Source organism: Vulpes vulpes, chromosome 13, assembly GCF_048418805.1.
Source record: "Vulpes vulpes isolate BD-2025 chromosome 13, VulVul3, whole genome shotgun sequence".
In the NCBI taxonomy this organism is placed as follows: Eukaryota; Metazoa; Chordata; class Mammalia; order Carnivora; family Canidae; genus Vulpes; species Vulpes vulpes.
In genome coordinates, this window is record NC_132792.1 from 151305369 (window position 1) to 151330946 (window position 25578).

At 42.0% G+C, this 25578-nt stretch overlaps 1 protein-coding gene across 4 annotated transcripts in view; it reads right to left on the minus strand.

Annotated features, from left to right (window-relative positions):
* The window catches only part of HHAT (hedgehog acyltransferase), a 308869-nt gene that overhangs the window by 224405 nt on the left and 58886 nt on the right, over positions 1-25578 (minus strand). For all 4 annotated transcript variants that reach the window (XM_072733345.1, XM_025982284.2, XM_025982283.2 and 1 more), the window contains exons 5-7: positions 19871-20065; positions 17421-17636; positions 9190-9361 (exon numbers count right to left, since the gene is read on the minus strand). In XM_072733345.1, coding sequence (XP_072589446.1) covers positions 9190-9361; positions 17421-17636; positions 19871-20065 — 583 coding nt within the window. The remainder of the gene's footprint in view (positions 1-9189; positions 9362-17420; positions 17637-19870; positions 20066-25578) is intronic.

Here is a 25578-nt window from a genome sequence, read left to right on the forward strand (position 1 = left end):
TTAATTATGGTAAAACTATAATGAAAAAGAAAGGAATGGATTTCTGGTTTCCAGTCCAGCATACAAAGAGCTTACAAGTCATTACTGCATCCTAATAAAAAGCAAAAAGCTAAACAAAGGGAAAATTAACAACTCTTCTTAGATCCATCAGAGAAGTAAGAACACAGAGCAAACTGCTGCCCCAACACTTGGAGAACCACAACTTAGTGGAGCAGAAATCTTTGTGGGAACAAGTACAAGGGTATGAAAATCTGGACCATAAAGGATGCTGCTAGAGGCTCAGTGTAGGAAAGTCTGAGAGTTAAAAATGGTGAGGGAGGGAATGCCTGGGTGGCTCCGTGGTTGAGCATCTGCCTTCGGCTCAGGGCATGATCCCAGTCTAGGGATCAAGTCCCACATCAGGCTCCCTGCAAGGAGCCTCTTCTCCCTCTGTCTGTGTCTCTGCCTCTCTCTGCATGTCTCTCATGAATAAATAAAATCTTTAAAAAACAAAAAGGCTAGGGAATAGTCATGGGGGGCCCTGCACTTTTATGAGCTTTACTTCCAGGAGCTCTAGCATATCCTCAGGATGAAGACAGGAGAAAAATCCCCTCATGCTTCTGCCAGAGAGAGAGGAAAAGTAACCATTTGGAAATACACCAAGGCATTCTGCTCTTCTTACTTATTTATTTATTTATTTATTTATTTATTTATTTATTTATTTATTTATTTATTTATGATCGTCACAGAGAGAGAGAGAGAGAGGCAGAGACACAGGCAGAGGGAGAAGCAGGCTCCATGCACCGGGAGCCCGATGTAGGACTCGATCCCGGGTCCCCAGGATCGCGCCCTGGGCCAAAGGCAGGCGCTAAACCGCTGCGCCACCCAGGGATCCCCATTCTGCTCTTCTTAAGAAGGTCTGCCCTCCATATAAACTATTTGACTAGAACCTAACCTATTGGGGTTTTATCAGAGCCTAACCAACCCAGGAGAAGGAAAATACCCAATTCTAATTTGTTCTTGCCTTCTACATGAAGGGAAGAGACATACCCAACTCCAATTCCCTCTAACTATCCTATACTATCTAAATGGGGTGAAAGGGGAAAAACAAAAAAATCACTTGTGAAGTTCATAGCAGAGGGACAAGGCTCATAAAAGACTGAGACCTAATCATAGGACTATAGAACACTCCCCCTCCCCCAACACCTTACTACTCCATTACCAAAGACCCATATACTGAAGTTCTTTTTAATTAGTACATCATGTCCACCTTTCAAAAAAATTACAAGGCACACTACAAGGCAATCAATCAATCCACCACAGTTTAAAGAGACAAACAAAGCATCAGAACCAGACCCAGATATGACAAGGATGATGGAATTATCAGATCAGGAATTTAATCTAAACTATGATTAATATGCGAAGATCTCTAGTGGAAAAAGTAGACAGTATGCAAGAACAGATGGGTAATGTAAGCAGAGAGATGAAAATGCTAAGAAAGAATCAAAAAGAAAAGCCAGAGATCAAAAATGCTAACAGAAATGAAGAATGCCTTGGATGGGCGTATTAGCAGACTGGATACACCTGACGAAAGCATCTCTGTGCTTGAGGATATGTCAATAGAAACTTCTAAACTAGAAAAGCAACAAGAAAAGGACTGAAAAAAAGAAAACATGAAAGAAAGCACCCAACAACTATGAGACAACTACAAAAAGTGCAACTTACATGTAATGGGATTACCAGAAAAAGAAAGAAAGGAACAGAAGCAATATTTGAAGCAATAACAACTTAGAATTTCCCCTAAAATTAAAGTCAGACACCAAACCAAAGATCCAGGATAATAACCAAACAGGATAAATGTCCCAAAATTGCACATAGGTACATCATATTCCAACTGCAGAAAATTAAAAATAAAGAAAAAATACTGAAAGAAGCCAGCAAGGGTTGGGGAACCTAACCTATAGAGGAACAAAGATAAGAGTGACACCCAACCTCTCCTTGGAAATCACACAAGCAAGAAGAGAGTATAATATTTAAAGTGTTGAGAAGAAAAAAAATACCAACCTAGAATTCTGTATCCTGCAAAATGATCCTTCAAAAGTGAATAAAAAATAAAGACTTCTCAGATAATCAAAAATAATGGAATTTGTTTCTGCTAGATTTCCCTTGTAATAAATGTTTTAAAAGTTCTTCAGAGATAAGAAAAATAATATAGGTCAGAAACTCAGATACATTTTAAAAAATTAAGTATCAGATAGAAAAAGTAAAGGTAAAATAAAAACTTATTAATTGATCTAAGCGATAAAAGTCTATTCAAAACAATAAAAGCAACAATGTTTAGAGCTGCAATTTACATAGGTGGAATGAATGACAGCAATTATTCAAGTGATGGGAGGGAGGAATTAGGAAAATTTTGTCATGAGGTACTTGCAGTACCATAAAGTGAATATAGTATTATCAGAAAGTGGTCTTGGATTAGTTGTAACTGTATACTGCAGACTCTAGGGCAACTACTAAAAAAGCTTAAAAAGAAGTATATTTGATATGCTAAGAAAAAGAGAAAATGGAATGATAAAAATTCTCAATTAAAACCACAAAAGGCAGACAAATAGTGAAATACAAAAATAGGAAAAACAAGACAACAATAGCAATGAATAGACAACATTAAAAACATGGAAGATATCAATCCAATTATACCAGTAATAATTTTAAATGTTAATGGTCTAAATATACCAATTAAAATACAAAGACTGTCAGAGTGAATCAAAAAATAAGACCTAACTATACATTTACTGTCTAATAGAAACACATTCTAAATGTAAAGACGCAGATTAAAAGCAAAGGGATAGAGAAAGATATATCATGCTACCATGAATTAAAAGAAAGCTAGAGTATCTATGTTAATTTTCAGACACATAAGACCTCCAAATGAAGAAAACTATCAAGGATAAAGAGGGACACCACAAAATAATAAAAGAGTCACTTCTTTAATAAGATATAATAATCCTTAATGTGCATATACCTAACAACAGAGGGTCAAAAGACATGAGGCAAAAATTGACAGAACTGCAAAGAGAAACAGATGAATCCATGATTATAGCTAGAGATTTCAATGCCCCTCTATCAGAAATGGTCAGATCCAGCAGGCAGAAAATCAATAAGGACATAGATGAACTAAACAGTACCATCAGTCAACTGGACAGAATAAATATCTATAGACTAACTCATCCAATGACAGCAGAATACGCATTCTTCCCAAACTCACATGAAACATTCATCAAGATAGACCATATTCTGGGCCATAAAATATACCTAAACACATTTAAAATAACAGAAATCATACAATGTCCACCCTCAGACCATAGTGGAACTAAACTAGAAATCCATACTAAATAACTGGGAAAAATCTCAAAATACTTGGGAGATTTAATGCACTTCTAAATAACACATGGTTCAAAGCAGAAATCTCAAGAAAATTAAAACATACTTTGAACTAAACAAAAAGGAAAAAACTTCTCAAAATTCATGGGATGCAGCAAACATAGTGCTTAAAAGTAAATTTATAACATTCGATGTATATATTAGAAGAGAAGAAAGATCTCAAATCAATAATCTAAGTGTCCATCTTAGAAAACTAGAAAAAAAGAGCAAATTAAATACAAAGTAAGCAGAAGAGATAATAAAAATTAGAGCAGACATCAATGAAATTAAAAATAGGAAATCTATACAAAAATGTCAACAAAACCAAAAGCTGGTTCTTTGAAAAGATCAATTAAATCAGTAAGTCTCTAGCTAGGTTAAGAAAAAAAAATCAGGGATCCCTGGGTGGCGCAGCGGTTTGGCGCCTGCCTTTGGCCCAGGGCGCGATCCTGGAGACCCGGGATCGAATCCCACGTCGGGCTCCCGGTGCATGGAGCCTGCTTCTCCCTCTGCCTGTGTCTCTGCCTCTCTCTCTCTCTCTCTCTCTCTCTCTGTGACTATCATAAATAAATAAAAATTTTTAAAAAAATCAAATTTCTCATATTACTAACATGAAAATGAACATGAAGACATCACTACAGAACCAATGAACATCAAAAGGATGATATAGCAATGTTATGAAAAACTCTTTGCCCACAAATTTGATAACTTGGATAAAAAGAACCAATTTCTTGAAAGATACAATGTGCCAATTTACAGAGGATTATATAATATGAATAGGCTTACATCTATAAAAATTGACCCACTAATTAATAACCTTCCAAAACAGAAAACATTTAAGGAAAACATTAAGGAAGAAACTATGCCAGTACTCTACAATCTCTTCCAGAAGACAGAAATAGAGGAAATATTTCCTAACTCACTCTATGAGGCCAGCATTATCCTAACACAAAATCAGACAAAGATATTACAATGTTCAATACCATTAATGAACATAGATGCACAAATCCTCAACAATATATTAGCAAATCAGGGAATCAAGAGGTACAAAATTTCAGTTACTAAATATGTCACAGGTAAAATACCGCATAGGGAATATAGTCAATAATATTATAATAAAAAGAATTAGCAAATCAAATCCAATAAAGTATAAAAACAATTATACACCATGACAAGATTTATCCCACATATGCAAGTTGGTTCAACATCTGAATATCAGTTAATGTAATCCACCACATCAACAGACCAAAAAAGAAAAAAACACATAATCACATCAACATATGCAAAAAAAAAAAAAAGCATCTGACGAAATCTAAAACCCATTCATGATAAAAACTCTCAGCAAACTAGGAATAGAGGGGAATTTCCTCAACTTGATAAAAAAGCATCTGCAAAAAACCTACAGCTACCATCATACTTAATGGTGAGAAACTAGAAGCTTTCCCACTAAGATCAGTAAAAAGGCAATCATGTCCTCTCTGATCACTCCTTTCCAATATCATACTGGAAGTCCTAGCTAATATAATAAGAGAAGAAAATGAAACAAAAGCTATACACTTTGGGAAGGAGGAAATTTTTATTTGCAGATGACAGGATTGTCTATGTAGAAAATTCCAAAGAGTCAACAACTACAACAAAACCTCCTGGAACTGGCCAGCCCAGGTGGCCCAGCGGTTTGATGCCGCCTTCGGCCTACGGCGTGATCCTGGAGACCTGGGATCAAGTCCTATATCAGGCTCCCTACATGGAGCTTGCTTCTCCCTCTGCCTATGTCTCTGCCTCTCTCTGTGTGTGTCTTTCATGAATAAATAAATAAGATATTTTTTAAAAAACCCTCCTGGAACTAATATAACAATAGTAGCAAGGTTGCATGATACAAGGTTAATATACCAAAGTCAATCACTTTCCAATATACCAACAGTGAACACGTGGGATTTGGTATTAAAAACAGGGGCACCTGGGTGGCTCTGTCAGTTAAGTGCTGGCCTTTGGCTCAGGTCAAGATCCCGGGGTCTTGGATCAAGGCCCACATTGGGTTCCCTGTTCAGTGAGGAGTCAGCTTCTCCCTCTTCCTCTGACTTTCACCCCTGCTCATGCTCTCTTTTTCTCTTTCTCTCAAATGAATAAATAAAAATCTTTTTTAAAAAACTTGAAATCAAAAACAATATTATATGAATTAGCACTCAAAAAATTTAGGTATAATTTAACAAAATACATACAAGTTATATATAAGGAAAACTAAAACTCTGTTGAAACAAAGAAGAACTAATTAAAGGGAAAGGTATCTCACGCTCATAGACTCATATTGTCAAAATATCAGTTCTTCCTTAATTGATCTATAGATTCAGTGCAATCCAAACCAAAATCCTAGCAAGTTATTTTGTAGATATCAACAAACTGTTTCTAAAGTTTATACGAAGAGGTAAAAGACCCAGAATAAAGTGAATAATATTGAAGGAGAAAAGCAAAGTCAGAGGACTGACACTATCTGACTTAAAGACTTACTATAAAGCTACAGTAATCAAGACAGTGTGACACTGATAAAAGAATAAGCAAAAAGATCAATAGCACAGAATAGAGTGCCCGGAAGTAGACCCCCATAGATACAGTCAATCCATCTTTGACAAAGGATCAAAGGCAATACAATGTGAGCAAAGATATTCTCAATAAATGGTGCTACAAAAACTGAACATCCATATGCAAAAAAAAAAAAAAAATCTAAACACAGACTTTCCAGCCTTAACAAAAACTAACTGAAAATGGAGTAGAAATCTAACTGTAAAGTTCAAAACTATGAAACTCCTGGAAGAGGACATAGGAGAAAATCTAGGTGACCTTGGATGTGGCAATGACTTTTTAGATACAACCCCAAGGGTGTAATCCATGACAGAAATAATTGATAAGCTGGACTTGCAAAATTTTTTAACTTTTGTTCTGTGAAAGACACTGTCAATAGAGTGAGAAGACAAGCCACAGGCTAGGAGAAAATGTTCGCAAAAGATACATCTGATAAAGGACTTTTATCTAAAATACACAAAGAATCATTAAAACTCAATAATTAAAAAAATGAAAAATCCAATTTAAAAATGAGCAAAAGACCTGAACAGACACTATGCAAAGATAGAGAGATGGCAAAAAAGCATATGAAAAGATGCTTCACATCAAATGTCACTAGAGAATTGCAAATTAAAACAACAGTGAGATACTACTCTATAGCTACTAGAATAGCTGAAATCCTAAACACTGACAACAACAAAAGCTGACAAAAATGCAGAGCAACAGAACTCATTCATTGCTGGTGGGAATGCAAAATGATACAGCCACTTTGGAAAACAGTAGGGCAGTTTCTTTTTTTTTTTAATTTATTTATTCATGAGAGACAGAGAGAAAAAGAGAGAGAGAGAGGCAGAGACACAGGCAGGCTCCATGCAGGGAGCCCGACGTGGGACTCCATCCCGGGTCTCCAGCATCATGCCCTGGGCTGATGGCGGCACTAAACCACTGAGCCACCCGGGCTGAGTAGGGCAGTTTCTTACACAAATAAACATACCCTTACCATCCAATCCAGCAACTGTACTCCGTGGTACCTATTCAAAGGAGTTTTAAATTCCTGTCCCCACAAAAACCTGCACACAGATGTTTGCAGCATCTTTATTCATAATTGTACAACTCAGAAACAACTAAGATGTCCTTCAGGGACAAACTCTGGTACATTCTAGGCAATGGATTATTCAGTGCTAAAAATAAATGAGTGATCAAGCCATGAAGAGACATGGAGAAACCTTAAATGCATAAGAGTACTAAGCTTTTCAATCTGGAAAAGCTACATATTGTATCATTCCAATTATATAACATTCTGGATAAGACAAAACTATGGAGATGGTAAAGGGATCAGTGGTTGTCAGGGGTTAGACGGGAGGGAGGGATAAAAACAAAGGGCACCAAGGATTTTCAGGGCTATGAGACTACTTTGTGACATTAAAGTGGCAGATACGTGTCATTATACATCTGTCAAAACCCACAGACTGTACGACAAACACCAAGAGTAAATTCTAACATAAATGATGGACTTGAGGTGATAATGATGTGTTGATGTAGGTTCATCAGTTACAACAAACACACTGCCCTGGTGGGGATGTTGCTCGTGCAGGTAGCTGTGCATATGAGGGTCAGGGAGTACATGGAAAATCTCTACACTCTCCTCCCCATTTCTCTGTAAAACCTAGAAGTGTTTAAAACTCTAAAAATAAAGTCTGTATTTTTAAGTTAAAAAAAAAAAAGGAATGACTAAACCAAAACTCAGGAGAGGAGGGTGACAGAAAGTAATGGGTTACAGAAATAAACAAAGGGCTTCTAGGATTCTGGTTAGTTCTTAAACTGAGTGACAGATCCCCAAATGGATCATTAATGACTCTTCTGAGTCACTGAATTTACTACCACTGGTGCTGACCTTAGAGATAACGGTTTTTCTGTATCGTTTGAACCGCATTTTGAGTTGTGCTGTGTTACTTATAGTTAAAATCACATGAACTGATAGTTTAATTTGGGTGCAGTACAACAGGGATCTGATTTAGCATGTCATCGTTTCCTCCTATTCTGTTTGTCTAAGCATTTCATTAAAACCTTGTATTAGTTACCCTCAACTATTAAAAAAAAAAAAAGTACTTGTTGGGGGGAAAAAAAGAGACTTTAATTAAAACAACTCAGTATTTTTCCAATCCTAAAAGGTATCTTCCTTGAAAACATTCTGATTAAGCATGTGTGATATCAAGGACAATCAAGACTTGAAAAAAATCTATAAATCACCAAACAGATAAGGAGTCAGGCTTGTACTCTTGCCCTCCATAGGGAGCAGCTTAATCTGACTGGAAGATCACACATTTCCCAGCGGAGCTACAGGCTGGAGGTCAGACCACAAGGCTGAATTCAGCTACCACGGGAGTTCTTAAAAGGAGAGCAAACAAGGAAATAGGAGATTTTTGTCCAGAAAGGGGCATGGTCTCTGCTGTTTTGGCCAGAGAAATAAAAAGCAGTGGTTTCTCCACAGACCAGTCCTATACTGGAGACTGTGTCCTGCTAAGGAGATTACTCCCATCCCACCTTCTTGCAGATATAAAGAAATGCGCAGACCAAAAAAGGGGGCAGGCAACAGAGGGATATACACTAGCACACACCGTTTATTCTATCTACCAGACACTATGAGCTAAGCCCTTCACCTGCAGGGTTCCATTTAGCCCTCAAAACAGCCCTGCAAAATCAAGGCTGTTCCCCTCACAGGATAAAGATGCAGAGAGGTTTAGTAACCCGTCAAAGGCAGCCCACTAGTGGTAGGTGGAGCTGAGACTCAAGCCCAGGTCTGTCCCGCCCTAAAGCTCATATTCTCTTCTTTAGTATCATGCACGAGAACCACAATGAATACCACAGCCCAACTCAGTCCTGGAGCATCGCCTCTTTGTAGGGACTCGAAGGCTGTCCCCTACATCTCTTGCCCTCTGCTGTCAACTACAGTGCTGGCCACACCATAAAGATGCAGACCCCAGTAAGCTTAGTAGGATTCCATTATGAAAAGGGATTCCTACCACCCTTAGCTCCCAGACCACAAAGCCTGGCCCTCACATCCATCATCCACCTCACACATGCATCAGCTTGGCCACAGAGGAACAAGGTCAGTTAAAAAAAAAAAAAAGAGGGACTACTCAAGACAACTACACCCTGTCTGCCACCCAGCCCAGCCTTACTCTGAAGCTAACTCTTGATGCTTGTTCCACTGACAGTAATTTCCACAATTACCTAAGGTCCAACAAGAGACAGCCTTCAGGAGAGAGGCACTGCTGTAGATGGCGTGCATGTACATGAGGTGAACCATCAGCTCTGCCAACCACCAATAGCAGAGGAGGCGACCCAGCCCCACGGCAAAGGCGGAAAGGTTGGACTTCAGCGAGCAGTACTCTTGCTGCTGCACCTAAAGGAGAAACAAAAGAAGTCATTGGATTGTGCCTTGACTTTTTAAATCTTCCAAACAGTCCCCTAGACAGTATTTCTAGTCAACTTCTCACAAACATCATTGCCACTTATACCAACAGAGGGTCGGTGTAGTTATTCATTGTTCTTGGGTGAAAAAGTCACATCCAAGCTTGGGTGGGATCTACGAGCTAGCTTAGCGTCAAGAACCAAGGTAGGTTCTGCATCCCTTCACCGCAGCAACGGCCTAGCAAAAACCCAGCGTGGAGGGCGGTACCCGAAGTACTCCCCCTCAGGACTTTGGGGTCTCTTTAGGCTCAGGTGTCACACTGCCTGTCTTCATCCATCACCCACCCACCTGTAAGGCTGGTAAAGGTAGGGCCACGTCAGGAAGGGGTACAGGACTGGTAAGAGAAAGGGAGGAGAAACAGAGCCTGAGAACAAGGGAAAATTTAGATGTGGGTGTGTTCTCTTAACTGAAGTTGTTTTTGAAATAAAGCAGAATAAACACAAGGACAGTACACAGGACAAGTCTCTTAATCAGCACACAGTGCAATGTAAGTTAAGAACATGAACTTTACAGTCAGAATTGGGATCAGATTCTAGCACAAACCACCCAGCCGTGTGATCCTTAGCAGGTCACTTAATCTCTCTGAGGTTTGGTTCTCTTATACATAAGGTGAAAAAAATGGTCATGACTAAATATGATGATATATATGAAGTACTCAGCACAGCACCCGCATATAAATAGCACAGGCTAATTGGTAGTTGGTATCTGGCAACCTGGGTGCCTCCTACTGCGCCTTCTTCACATTCTTCCCTCATGGCATCCCAGAGGCATACCAGTTTCAGGGCAGAATTAGGACATAGGACAGGACCAAATGCCAAAGGTGAGAGAAGGACGTTTCTATTATTCACGGACAAGGACAGACTACTGAGAGTTCACTCAACATATGAACAACACAGAACCAATTTTATCACAGTAGCTGAGTTCTGGGTCTTGCCTCACTGCCTGCTGTCTAGGGATACACAATACTTTAGGGGCATCTGGGTGTCTACCTTGGCTCAGGTCATGGTCCCGGGGTCCTGGGATCGAGTCCCACATCAGGCTTTTCACAAGAAGCCTGCTTCTCTCTCTGCCTATGTCTCTGTCTCTGTCTCTGTCTCTCTCTGTCATGAATAAATAAAATCTTTTTTTTTAAAGTACTTTAAAACACATAGATGCTGAAATGCATAAGCACCTTATAAAATTTGTGTGAATTCAATTTCAGCCTTACATCACTAGGCAAACACACAAAAATGAGCAAGCATATAAGTGGTCTGGATCTTACTCTGACAAGATTTTATTAGACTGAAGCCTGCCTTGTAATGTAGAGGTGAAGCTAATGCATAAATGATGAAGTTGGATCAGCAAACATTCGCTGGCAGAAGAAATGGACTTGATTTAGCTTTTGACAACTTGGGCTCAAGACGCTACACGAACAGGAAAGGCTCATTCTTAGGGCCTCTTGGGCTCCCACACTCCTTGAACACCAAAGGTGCAGGGGGTCCCACTGCAGCCAGGAATGATAGGCGCTGCCCTCAGGGAGGAAGGGAAATCTGCACGCCAGGGGATTTACATTTACTCCATTTTGACCGAACATTCTACTACTTTCTCAAACTGTCCTCTCACGGCAAGACACCAGCTTAAGAAATTCTGGCTGGTTCAGAGGCATCGCAGTCATCTGCACGAATGGCTTCCTCCCTTTTGCCATCTGCTTAGGTAGCTATACCAAGGGAAGTGTATTGGTTTAATATTTTCAATGTAAATTGATCAAACTAACAGGAATTTCCTTCTTCCATTAGCTTTCCACAGTTGGCCTCGGGGAGGTATTTTGCTCAGCCATAGCCACCTGCCTTGTTAGAAGCAACCATAACTGTTGGGAGAGATCTGCCAAGTTATCTGGGAAGGGTTTTCCCAGAAGGAAGACTGGGCTTATCAGGGCTTTGTGCAACCACAGCTGGACTACATGACCCAATGCACATCCCTTTCCAGGCATAAAGTGAGGGTGGCTTTCATCTGCATGCATACCTGAGGTGTGTGTGCTCTGCAAGACCAGACAACGACTACAGCAATGGATCTGTAGGCCAATGGATGGACAAAGCCTCAATGCAGAGATGACTACCTGCCCAATCACTCACATCTGCTAGTGAATTGGGAAGAAAAGGAAATACCCCAAATGTCCAACAGTGGGAGGTTGGTCAAATGCATGAGCGCACCTCAATATTATGTGGACATGAAAACTACTTTTTCCAACGTGCATTAAATAATTAAAGACTAGAAAAACACACACCAAAATGGTAACAGTGATTGTACCCCTTTTGGTCAGATTTTTAGACTGCTTTTAACAGTTGTTTATTTTTATAATCAAAGGGAAAAATAATGGAACTTCACAATATTGTGAAGACTTTAGTGTTCCCTATGAGGCAAGGTCCTCTATTTCTTCACCCTTCTAAAAAATATCTAGCTTCAGGACAGCCCCCGCCCCCCTGGGCAGCCTAGCATCTTCTACACGTAAGATGCTCATTCTCCTACACTGGACCCATCTTTACTTCTCCTCAACTTCCCACCTCACCTGTTGATTTTCTTATCAACAAGGAGCTGAGTTCCTCTTTGTTCATTCTTTCCCAGTTCTCTAAAGCAAATTCATTTGGACCTCACTGCCATCAGCAAATGAGGAAACGATTATGAACATAGTGTCCATTGGTCTGCGGAGGCCAGAAGAGTTCACCCCAAGGCAGTCAGCTAAGCTGAGACTCGAAGAGGCAACTAAACCATTCCAGACCACAGGCGGCCCCTTCCTTGGTGCCACACTCTTGGAGGGAAGCAGGCCCCTGGCTGAATGTGATAGTGGCCTCAAAAGCAGCGTAGACAGAACACAATCTTCACACAACAAAATGTCCCCACTTTCTAAATAAGCAACTGTGCACATGGCCTGTAGGACCCTGAGCATAAGCCCACCCCAGGCTCAGGTCTCCTGAAGACCAAATCTGTACCTGAGGCCTCAGAGCATCACTGGGGTGTGCAGCCCCAAGCCAGGAAATAGAGAAGCAGCTGGATGGGAAGACAGCGACATGAGGCAATCAGGAAAACATGCCTACCCAATCCCTTCTTAGCTCCAGGCAATTGCCATTCAGAGGCCTGCCTTAGCTTCCCCCAAACAATGTGCAGTCTAAAATGACACAAATATCTATAATTAAGGAGAAACATGAGGTACATTTTGTGGTTGATTGGCTTCCCAATAATGGCTCACCTACTCTCCCCAGGGCAAAACCTCTCTACCCGGTTTAATAAGGTATGATTATGTGTCACCACTGGACCAGAAGGGCTGAACTTTCCGCTGCAATGCCTACCTTTTGATGTTGGATGCCTCCTCATTCAGAGTAACAGAATTGTCTATTCCTTAATCATACAAATGAATACAGGAGAAGGAAAACAATCCAGTTTTTTACTCTATTTGCTTGTACTTAAAAAAGTTTTTTCATCTTTCCTTAGTGTCATATGATTACAGTCCATTTATACCTTCAATCTAGTTGATTCCCTTTTATTTAAAAAATTCAGCATTTGTCCCTTGTCAATCCAGCAGGAATAAAAGATATGCCATACACAGCTCACCTAATGAGCTCTCTTGTCTGCATGCAAGCATTTCATTTGAGATATCTCAAACCTCGGGGAGTGCCAACCTTAAGACCATTGGAAACTGCCATCAATGGGAATTTTTAGTTAAGACTCCACTAAAAAATACACATTAACTCATCTGCAAAGTGCATTTTAAAACACATTATATTTTAAAACCTCATTTCATGCAAATTGCATAAAAAGGAATACTGAAGCCTTTCAAAGATAGTCTGATGATTAAAGATGACAGTTCTAAAAGATGAAAGGTTCTTTTCCTTCACACGCTAATAATACATATATTTAAGAGCGCCAAACAAAAGCCTTCCCTGGAGCCAGCGTTTGACTCTGCCAACTCTGCTCCAACCTCTACGCCTGGGTCAAGGGCATTGCAGCCAGGAGTCTTATCCTTTGTGACAGATAAACTTCTCTCCAGTCCATGGTCTCAGATCATACCCGACTCCCAGCGGAGTGTTCTGTAATCAGCCCTCACCTCCCTCTCCCCAGGCATCCAGACCAAGGCCGATGGTACTCAGTGGTCTCTGCCACAACAACAAGCACTGCCACTGCTCTAGCCAGCCTGAGCCTCCAGATCCAGATATCCACCAGGCCACACTGCAGCCTCTAACTCCTGTGGGGCTGGCTGCCCAGCTGGCAGCAAGGCTCGCATCTGGATTCCTTCCACCCCCAATGTGCATTCAATTAGCCTCTCTTTGCCTCTGTGTTACCATCTGTAAAGTGGTGGTAACAATCGTATCTCTCTTCTCCAGTGGCTGTGAGGATGAAGGAGTTAGCACATGCCACAGCTGGCTCGGAGCAAGCGCTCAGTTGGTGTTCTTTATTACAGTCTGTATTATTCCAGCTGGCCTCTAGAGCCAGAGCCCACCCCAAATGCTGAGTGACACATGTGGGACATTGTCTGCCTGCCCAGCTCTTACCAGCCCTAGCCATTTAAGTCTGAGCCCACCAAGGGGTAAGCTGTGAAACTGGCCCCTCTACATGGAGGACAAGGAGGGAATGAAGAGGTAAAGCACTCCAGATTGGTAGGCGGCAGATGAAATAAACAGAGGAACTTAAACACAAGACTAGTCTCGAGTTGCTGCAAGATCTCCACACCCGCCTACCAAATCTTAAAAGTTTAGATAGAGGCCTTAACCCAGTTCAGTCACATATTCGAGTCCAAGGGTCTCAATGACACCTTACTCTTTCAAGGCTGTGTGTCCTTGGAATAGCTCCTAGTGGGGAATGGCAGGTGGGATGTACATTCTAAGGATGGGGCCAGGTGTGAGGAGCCTCTGATTGCCTGGGTGCAGCTTATGGGTCAACCAGCAGTCATATCCTCTCCATGACCTCCTCCAATAACCTCTCCCAAAACTGCCACATGCTTTTGGCTACCAACAACAATAACAGTAATCATTAACACTTCAGGGTGTTCACATGTCAAGCCATGTTACCTATACAAAATCCTTTAATCCTTATAACAATCCTATGAGGGAGGTACTATTATTCTTCCCGTTTCACCACTGAGGTAAGTAATTCACTAAATGCTCTCAAAAGCTAAAGCGAAGTAGGAATTCAAACCCTGTTAACAATAGGGCTGGGCTCCCGGGCCTTTGCTCGTAGCCACCGTGCAAGCTAACCATTTGAGCACGGGCCCTGTAAGGAAAAGCCCCCTGGTCCTACCACATTCAGACTCACCATCCTTCCCCACGCCAGCCTCTACTGCACAATTCAACCTGCTTGGGCTCCAAGCTAAGTGAATGAGCAAGCCTTGTGGGTAAGTGCCTCTGCTTGTTAAACCTGCCCCGTCCTCTAGCATCACCCCTCCTCGCTCAGTATCTGAGCTCCACAGACCATGGGAGAAAAATAAACGGGGCACATGTTCCTGAAACTCCAAATGCCATCTGAGATGGCCTCCAAGTTCAGGCACTATGGCCTTTTAACAGGCAAACGTTTACCTGCTCAGGATGGGAGTGCAAACTGCACATGGCTGACTTCACAGAGGACACCTCCTCTATGCTTCCCTCATCCTGTGTATGCGATGTACACATTAAAAAAAAGCTGCATGGGGTGAAAGATAACATTCCCCCCACGGTGTGCCCAACACTGTCTTTTATCAACCAGAGTTCCCCCTTCTGGTTGGTTTCCACGGTGGGGCTCTGCTGCCCCCTGGCGGCAGAGCCTCGTTCTCTGGCTCTCGTTGACCCCATCACCGTAGAACCATGAATTTCACTACTGCCATTTCATGTTACTTTTATGTTCATTCACTCACATCCTCCTTCAGAGCAAACGTTGCTTACAAGTTCTTCCAGTTGGCCTTCTTCCTCCCCCAGCAGCCTCTTCCTTCTTGGCCTCCCTGAAGGAACTCTTTCACTACTGGCTTAGCTTCCTAGCTAACTGCTTCCTTTTTAAGACCCACTTTTCTCAAAGGGGGTCAGTGCCCCATAAGACCTTCTGTAATGTGGAAGCCTCGTGGCTGTTTTTACTTGCCCTGCAGCTTACTAAACATTTGCCTTCTCTAGACCAACTTTCCTATGACTCTTCCCAGACAAAGACAGGTCTCGGTTTACCTTCCCAGTTCCCTGTTTTAGCACATGCTTCCATTTTGAAAGGATTGAAAAAAAGAGGGAGTAAGACAGAGATGCAGCCAGTCTCCACACCTGACTCCCTTACAGGAAGAAACCTGTAGGGCCTGACCTACACTTGGACACCCCCAGCCCCCAGCTCTGCTGAGGAACTCAGGACAATGGTTCTCCACCTCTAGCAGGCTGCAGGATCACCTGGAAGGCCTAATAAATCACATTGCTGGACCCTACCCCTGGAGTGTCTGAATCAGATCTGAGGTGGGGCCCAAGAATTTGCATTTCTTTTAAGATTTATTTATTTATTCATGAGAGACACACAGAGAGAGGGGGAGAGGCAGAGACATAGGCAGAGGGAGAAGCAGGCCCCATGCAGGGAGCCCCATATGGGACTCGATCCCAGGAATCCCAGGACAGCGGGATCATGCCCTGAGCTGAAGGCAGATGCTCAATTGCTGAGCCACCAGGCATCCCAAGAATTTGCATTTCTAACAAGTTCCCAGATAGTCCTGTTGCTGGTGGTACAAAGACCTCACTTTGAGAACCACTAAATTAGATCAGTTGCCATCACTAACCACCTGTCTTTTACACAATAATTTTAAATACAATTCCCAAACACAAACTTCAAATTACTTCATGACAGAAGAATGACCCTATGTAACCCAAACTGAGGTATGAGAAACCATATGCTAAACATATATCTGCCTAGAATATCAATCTCACTTGAAGATCTATGGAGGAAAAAAAATTAAATTAATTTTATTGGCAATTTTAAAACTACATTATTGTTATAATGCAGAAATATACTTTTAAGTATAATGTATAATTCACAGGATCTTTAAGATAGACTATGGGATTTCTAAGAAACCTGCTACTTTTCCAGGGGGCGCCGTACACATTGCCCTTAGGAAATAATGCAACACGGCTGCTGGCCCTGCACTTTGAACTCATTTCCAGGCGTGTGTATGCATATGTGTGTATGTGCTTGTGTGTGCTGTGCACAGGCGTGTGTTGTGTTCTATGTGTACATATGCTGTGTTGTGTGCGCATGTATGTGTGTGCATATGTGTCATCCCCATCTCCATCAAGATTGTTTTGTTCTGGTGGTAGGAGGTAGGACTACCTGTAGAGAAACACAGGTTTTAGGTATTATCGATTACTAAACCTTGACTGACCTCATAAACACGTTCCATGAGGCCAGCTGTGGAATGAGAACAAAAATTTGAAGTAGGAGGGAAGATGAGGTGGGAATGACAAAGGTAGCTTTACAGGAACTTCAGACAAGGCTGTAGGGAAGCTGGGTCCTGGGCAGAAACTCTTTTGGACCCCAAAACACATTATTACGTTCAAACTCCCTCCAACTCCACTCTGCTGTCTCATCTAGGTCACCCTGAACAATTCCCAGATGACGACAGAGGTATTTCACAAGCAGTGATATCACAAAGTGATATTTGCCAACCAACAGCCTTAGACAGTTTCCCTTTCTACTTTTCCAAGTAATACCATCAGAATCCAATTTTTTCTTTCCCTGGGACTTCTTGCTGCGCCCAGTTACTAATTGGGCCTAGTTGCCAGAGCCCATCGAGGAGTCAGGGTGTGGGGTTCCTCGAGCGAACATGTGCAAGAGACAAGTTAACCTTTATTTCAAATACTTATTTTCCCTTAAGTACTTCATTTATCACGTAGGAAGTCACAACAATAACACGTTTTAAATTTGAGGGCGCCCCTGAATGAAGAGCCTCGGGAGTCTCATGGATGGCCATGACCAGTAAGGATGGAGCCTTAATCCACAGAATACCAATCCAGTCCCCAATGGGCTCTACCTTTGCGATGAACTCCGGGAAGCTGAGGATAGGCCCGTTGTGGAAGACGGGGTAATAGAAGACATAGGCCACCAGCCAGGGAAAGGAGTAGAAGCTGTGCCCGTTCGGCATCTGCTGCCAGCAGAACTCAAGGCTGAAGCTGGTGTAGTACAGGCAACGCACGGTCAACGTGAACTGCAGTAAGTAGTACTCATTTTCTGTCTGGTACCACCCTCTCTGCAAAGTGACAAGAAGAGAACAACTCTTGGGTGTCAAGGAAGGACGCCACCCAGTCCCCTGGGAAGGACTCCCCTTCCATGGGTAGAGCAGCTACTGTAAAGGGAGTTGAGAACCATGGGGCAGCAGGTAAATCTCACCGGTAATAGAAACAAGCAGTGGGCAGAAGAGTGGCTCTACCACCACCCATCAACTTCACATTAGGCCTGATGGGCTGTAATGAAAGTTTTCCAAGATACGCATCTATCAGATTCATCCCGACATGGAGATTAACTACAGCCAGTGGGTACTTTGACAGTTCCCCCAGCAATCCAGAAAGCAAAGAGAGGCTTATAAATGTCACATGGGATTCCTGCCTTCAAACGTATTTCTCCTTTTGCTTTTCTGTTATTAATTTGGCTCCACATGTTGTGGAGGAGGATTTGCCAAATAAGCTTTAGAAACAGTCAAGAAAAATAGTCCCTGCCCTCGATGTGTCTAAATCCTCGTACAGGAGATAGGTCATGTGAGTATATGATTACAATGCAAGCTGAAATAAGAAATAACAAGTATACATGAAAATAGGTATGTGGTAAAATCTTAACAGTGCTAAGAGACGTAAAATTATGGATCATTTTATTCTTCAATATTTTCCATAACCCGTATGTACTGCTTTTTTTTTAAGATTTTATTATTTATTTATTCATGAGAGACACAAAGAGAGGCAGAGACAGAGGGAGAAGCAGGCTCCACACAGGGAGCCCGACGTGGGACTTGATCCCAGGTCTCCAGGATCAGGCCCTGGGCCAAAGGCGGCACCAAACTGCCGAGCCACCTGGGCTGCCCCTGCTTTTTTAATGAGAAGAACAATTAATGGGAATAAAAGATAGAAAACTGGGACAAAGGAAGGAACAGTGAATGTGATCTGTGGGGGTGTTTTAACAGCTTTCCACAGAAAAACTAAGCAGTGAAGAGTTTCTGTTCCATGCCCAGGACTTCAACAGCCACCAAGAAAGACCGAGAGAACTACTCATGCAAAAGCATGAAAACCCAAAGCAACTAGTTTCTGGTCATTTGTTCCCCTTGGGCAGTATTTTTCAAATTTCTAGTCTGCATAATAAATGGAATGTTTATTCCCTACCAACATCCATAACTGATGCTAACTATTCCCAAACAAATGATAATTATAATTGGAGTCTGTTTTTTACATTTGCCAGGTCCCGAAAAAGTTAGCTATGAATTCCTTTTTATTTTTAGTGCACATCTATTTTTAAGCACATGTACTTAGATGATCACCTAGTTCATCACTGTGGGAAGTGTCTTTTGTCAAGATGAAGCTATTACCCTACTTTCTCTCTTAAGTCCAGATTTGGACATATGTGCTTCAAGTGTTAGCCCCAGTCTGTCGGTGAGAGTGAAGAAAAATTAAGAATAGTGTAACAGAAAAAAATAACTGAATTTTCAAAAGGCTACAATTTTTACAAAATCACTTAACAGATATCATCTTATTAGAGCCTCAGAACGACTCCATGAGGAAGACAGAGCACCTATTGATTTCATTTTCAAAATGATGAAATTGAGATTCAGGCTGAATGACTGCCTCCAGTTTCAAAAGTAGGAAAGACAGTTACCAGAAGAGCCAAGGAATCAGCTCACCCTCTGGTTCATCTTTCCCATCATGTTCTTTGCCCCAACCTTGCTCATCCGAGTGCTGTCACTTGTATCAATGAATGAGGGAATGAACAAGTGCATAAAAATAAAGACACCCCAGAAGTTTCAGTTCCATGACGACTAAAGAAAGAATATCAAAACTTCCTAAGATTTTCTGGGCAAGGAAAACACCTGCCTTATCTGTCTCAAGGGCTATCATGTGCCTCGGATGAGATAAGGAATGTGAGTTTTTCCTGTAACTTGTAGAGCACTCTACAGATGATTTTTTTATTAAATGCACAGGAGACCATTGCTTTCTTTTCCCATTGTTCCTTACCCACTGCTCCTGCGACATCTTGCACCATCCATGCCTACCAAACCGGGAAAAGAGGTACAGGGTCAACCCTGGGCAACCAGAGGGCTAAGGCATACGTAGTCAGATACAAAAGACAAGTGTGCAGAACGCAACACACCAGGATCCACATGCATCAACCCCACTTGGCCACTGGAGGGACCCCCACCACGGTTCTTCAACTGACTCTTGGCTGAAAATGAAGGCGTCTGCCCAAAGGAAGCACTGCCAAGGGTAAAACGGCTACACTTACCTTAACTTCCTCCACATCTTGCAGCCTCAGTGTGGAGAGCAGGAAGAGAGAACAGAGCCATGTGAGGGCCAGTGACCGGAGCTGGGCTACACAGAAGGAGATGAGGGTGTGGAGAAAAATAATGGCCGTGCCGTGGGCCCCCAGCACACACCAGGAGGCCCACATTCCATAAGCCCCCAGGATCCAGGGTCTGTGCTGCAGACAGGGAGGAATCCAGGGAGAGAGAAAAAGAGGGAGGGGGCAGGGAAGAAAAGAGAAAGGAGTGAGCTACTGGGTATTGCTATTAAACATTCTATAGAGAAGAGCATAATGCTTAGCGATCCATTAACCAGACTATTCTCACCGCCCTGGGGATTTAGTGCAACACAGGATTCAGAAGGACCTTCCACACGATCCCCAGAATGTTGGCTGCCTACCCCAGAACTCCCCCCAGATCCCCCCAGAAGCAAGGAGCCACTCTCCAGCCTTCTGCCAAAGCCACCCACCACTGGATCCCCTCCAACAAGATATTTAGCTGATTTCTCAACAGACTCTATGGAAGCCAAAAAACAGCTGGAAAAACTACCAATCTGAAATACTAGCCCCTACATACACTATCCTGCAGAAGTGAAGGTGAAAGTATTAGTGTCTCTTTGAGACAAGTGGGACATTCAAAACACAAACAGCTTTCAAAGTCTAACCAGAGATTTAAATGAAAATATCACTCTACATTTTTACTAGCATATCGTTTACAGTCAAATTTATGTCGCAGAAAAAGTATCTTATGTGCTTTATAGAGTATCGAGGCCTTTGCATAGTCAATCTGATTGGCATGTTCATCCCCATTTTAGAAGAATCAGAATATTTTTCTATCCAATTAAGTTTTATAGCTATTTGACATTGAATAACTAAACATGTCTTTGCTTTTATTATCTATACTTGGTCATATCTGGCTGGTAAATCCTTACTTAAAAACCACAATAATGTTTTGACATTATTTGAGAGGCAACATATTATGGTGGTTTAATCACTCAAGCTTTAAAGTCCAACTGCCTAAAATAAATCCCTTTGTCCCCATTAACTAGCCATGTGACTCCAGGCAAGGTACTTAATCTCTCCCTACCTCAGTTTTCTCATATGTAAAATTAGGATAATGGTATCTATTTCATGAGCTTGCTGTGAGGATTGTTAATGCAGGTGAAATGTTTACAACGGTCTCTGCGTACATAGTAAGGGCAATACAAATACTAGTTATTATTCCTATAGGGAATACGATGGGTCCTTTTTGGTGTGTACTTTAAAATATGGTTTCCAGGAATATATGGAGTTTAAAGTGGGGGATACTTGAATTTAGGTCTTGTGAAAACAATTCTTTTTTTTTTTTTTTTAAGTTTTCAGTAGCTTTTCTTTTGTATATTTTTTACTGGAATTCAATTTGCCAACATGTAGTATAACACCCACTGCTCATCCCATCAAGTGCCCCCGTCAGTACCTGTCACCCAGTCACCCCATCCCTCCCACCCACCTCCCCTTCCACTACCCCTTGTTCGTTTCCCAGAGTTAGGAGTTTCTCATGTTTTGTCTCCCTCTCTGATTTTTCCCACTCATTTTTTCTCCTTTCCCCTTTATTCCCTTTCACTATTTTTTATATTCTCCGTATGAGTGAAACCATATAATGTTTGTCCTTCTCCGATTGACTTACTTCACTCAGCATACTACTCTCCAGTTCCATCCATGTCGAAGCAAATGGTGGGTATTCATTGTGAAAACAAGAATTCTTTAAGGCAAAGACCAATGTGGACCATAGACTATAAATCCTAGCTTTAGATGCTAACTCTTCCAAAATATTGTCTAAGTACAATTCTTTCCCAAACCTACACTCCAAGAGAGAACATTTTAACTGAGCAACTAGGTCAGGCACTTTTAAGTCCCTAGAAGAATCAGAGAAATCTGCAATTCAGTTTTACTGTTTTTCCATCCTATTGCCCGCAGAAAACAGTCACATAAATTTGCTTCAAATTTTCCCCCAAACACTCACCTCTGGGTAGAGTCCAATGATAAGAAACAAGGTTGCCAAAGACCATTTTAAGAACTGGTTTTAACAAAGAAAAATAAAGGTTTTCCAACATGATCTACAGCTTTTACCACCAAGAATCCTTTTCCAGGCACACATGGCTACATACATAGACACGACTACATTTTTATTAAGTGTTATTTGATCCATGTGGAAGAAGGCTGTTTGTTCGGCTTCCACTTGGGAATTTAACCACAGACTAAGGGGCTCTGATTTGGAAAAAGCCGAACCAGATTCTCTGACGAATGAATTTAATCAAACTCACCAAAGCTACCGTCCAGGCACACAACTCTGCCCCCAATTTTCATCCCCTACGGTCTTCCTCCTGCCAAACAAGACAGGCAGGCGACATGCAGTGCTGTGCCGAGACAGCACAGAAAAGGCTCTCACGATACCTTCATGTTCTCCACTATCTCTCATATCACCTACTCATTCTCCCCAGTGGGGAGAGGCAGCTCTACTATACACGTCCATGGCAGACAGGTGATGTAAAAGAAAAGGTGCAAAATATGCAAAAAATAATCACTGGTTTAGAAATAAAAAAGAACTATTATATAAATTAGAACTCCACTAAACTCCTGACAGCATGGTCACCATCCACGCCTTACTCTCTAACTGGCATCAGAGGATAGTCCCCACTATCGATACAGCCCTCAGGACACCCCTCCTCCAAGCACTGTCCATCCGCACACCTGTCTGGACCTGACGGAATCAGTATGGTGAGGGACTGGAAACAGAAGAGCAACACTGCCCACCAGCAAGCAGTGTCGTGGATGGTCTGCTCCTCCGAGGAGGAGGAGGAAGAGGAAGAGGAGGGCTCTACCCAAGTGTTGCAAAGATCATTTTCATATGTAAAGGCCTCATGCAACCCTGTTCCATCTACTTCTACTGCAAAAGTGCTTATATATTTTTCAAACTTTTGTCTACCTAAGGGAAAATGCTTAAGAATCAGATATTAAGCCTCTCACATCAAATATGTCAGGAACTATTTAACTTTTCAAAAATAAAAAAAAAAATGTGTTATGGGGCACATGGGCAGCTCAGTCAGTTGAGCATCTGACTCTTGGTTTCAGCTCGGGTGGTGATCTCACAGTTGTATGATCAAGCCCCGGGTCAGGCTCTGTGCTTGCCGTGAAATCTGCTTCAGATTCTCTCTCCCTCTCCTTCCACTCCCACACACACTCTCCCTCTCAATCAGTAAAATCTTTTTAAAAGTAAAATGTGTTAGATCTTATTCTAAAACAATACTTATGATTGCTCGCTAAAAGGACTAAGACTTTATCTCCAAGTTCTCAGGGCAATCTGGACAGATACACAGGTTTTTTTTAAAAAAAAAGATTTATTTAAACTGTTTATTTATGATAGACAGAGAGAGAGAGAGAGGCAGAGACACAGGCAGAGGGAGAAGCAGGCTCCATGCTGGGAGCCCGACGTGGGACTCAATCCCGGGACTCCAGGATCGCGCCCTGGGCCAAAGGCAGGTGCCAAACCGCTGAGCCACCCGGGGATCCCCAGATACACAGTTTTGATCACACACATGATCCAGGTCAAGCTCCAGTTTTAAAGATTCATTTAAATGAAGTGAAATGAAGTGATGTTCCTGACTGGGAACTATTAGTCCCTTGAAAAGAAGGCATAGAGAATTCTGTTGATCAAGTGTACGAATAAAACATGAGCTTAGGGATCCCTGGGTGGCGCAGCGGTTTGGCGCCTGCCTTTGGCCCAGGGCGCGATCCTGGAGACCCGGGATCGAATCCCACATCAGGCTCCCGGCGCATGGAGCCTGCTTCTCCCTCTGCCTGTGTCTCTGCCTCTCTCTCTTTCTCTCTGTATGACTATCATAAATAAATAAAATTAAATTAAATTAAAAAAAAAACATGAGCTTAATTTAGTGATGGGCTGTGATGTTTCCTCTAATCTAAAAATTTGAATTCTAATTTTATAAATGTTTTTGAGATTTTTGAGATAGTTGTAGACTCAGGGCAATTATAATAATATATAGAGCAATCCCATGCACACTTTACCCAGTTTTTTCCCAATGGTAACAGTTCACAAAACTGTAATACACCACAACCAGGATACTGGCATTGCTACAATCTACCAAATTTATCCAGGTTTCCTCAGTTTTGCTTATATTTCTGTGTGTGTGTTTGGTTTTCTACAACTTTATCACATGTAGAGGTTCAGTATCCACCACAGTAAAGACAGCCGACAGGTCCATCACCATAAGGATCTTGCCTTTTCTAACTACCTCCTTCCTACCCCCTTTATCCCACATCCTTAACTCCTGGAAACCACTGATATTTTACCCATTTCTAAAATTTTATTTTGAAAATTGTATGTAAGCTTTGGAATTGGCTCTTTTCACTCAGCATAATTCCCTGGAGATTCATCCAACTTGCTGAAGATATTGAAAGTTGTTCCTTTTCACTGCTACATAGTATTCCATGACCTGGCCGTACCATGTTTAGCATTCAGCTGTTGAAGGGCATCTGAGTTTCCAGTCTTTTGTTATTATGAACAAAACTGATAGGAACATATGTGTATGGTTTTTGTGTAAAAAAATAAGTTTTCATTTCTCCAGGATAAATGTGCAAGGGTATATTTGCTGGATTAGCATGGGAGTTGCACATTTAATTCTCGAAGAATCTGCCAAATAGCATTCCCACCAGCAAGGTATGAGTGATCCAGTTTATCCCCATCCTTGACAGCATTAGGTGCTATCACTGTTTCATCTGAGGCAACCTGGTCAGTGTGGGGTAATATCTCTCGGTGGCTTTAATTTGCATTCACAAAGCCCTTTTAAACGGTAAGATTGTCAGGGCTGACCTGGTGGTTCAGTCTGTTAAACATCTGACTCTTGGTTTTGGCTCAGGTCATGATCTCAGGGTTGTGAGATCAAGCCCCCGTGGTGGGCTCTAGGTAGTGCAGTCTGCTTCTCACTCTCTCCCTCCTTCTGCCCCTCCCCACACTCCTATGTGCTAAGATAAATAAATCTTTTAAAGAATAATAAAAATAAGGATATCAAAGTGTGAGCAACCCAAAGCTTGAGAACAAGACAGGCCAGATGAACTTAGCTAAGGCACAGGACTGTCCTGACCCCCTTCACTCGCCTTATTCCAGGCTCTTCAGTTTCTAGTAGAAGATGAAAAGGCAGATGAGGGAAGAGAAGAAATTTTTAGAAGTCTAACAAACAAGGACACCTGGGTGGCTCAGCAGTTGGGCATCTGCCTTTGGCTCAGGGCATGATCCTGTGGTCCCGGGATCAAGTGCCACATTGGGCTCTCTGCATGGAGCCTGCTTCTCCCTCTGCCTACAATCTCTGCCTCTGTGTGTGTGTGTGTGTGTATGTCTCTCATGAATAAATAAGTAAAATCTTTTTAAAAATTAAAAAATAAATTAAAATCTAACAAACAGTAAGAAAGAAACTAGATTTTGTGGCGGTTGAGATAAAGCCAAAGTGGGGATGCAGCAGCCTTCTGAATGCGACACAGTGCTTCCCGCCCAGGCTGCAGGAGGACGGCCCCCTGCCCCCTGCTTGCTGTGTTTATGCTGAACTGACCTTCTGCTCCATAGGCCCCCTCCACAGGTACCACCCTGTCTTGCTCAAGTTATAATGTAAGCCCAGAACCTATCATGGTACCCAGCTTACAGC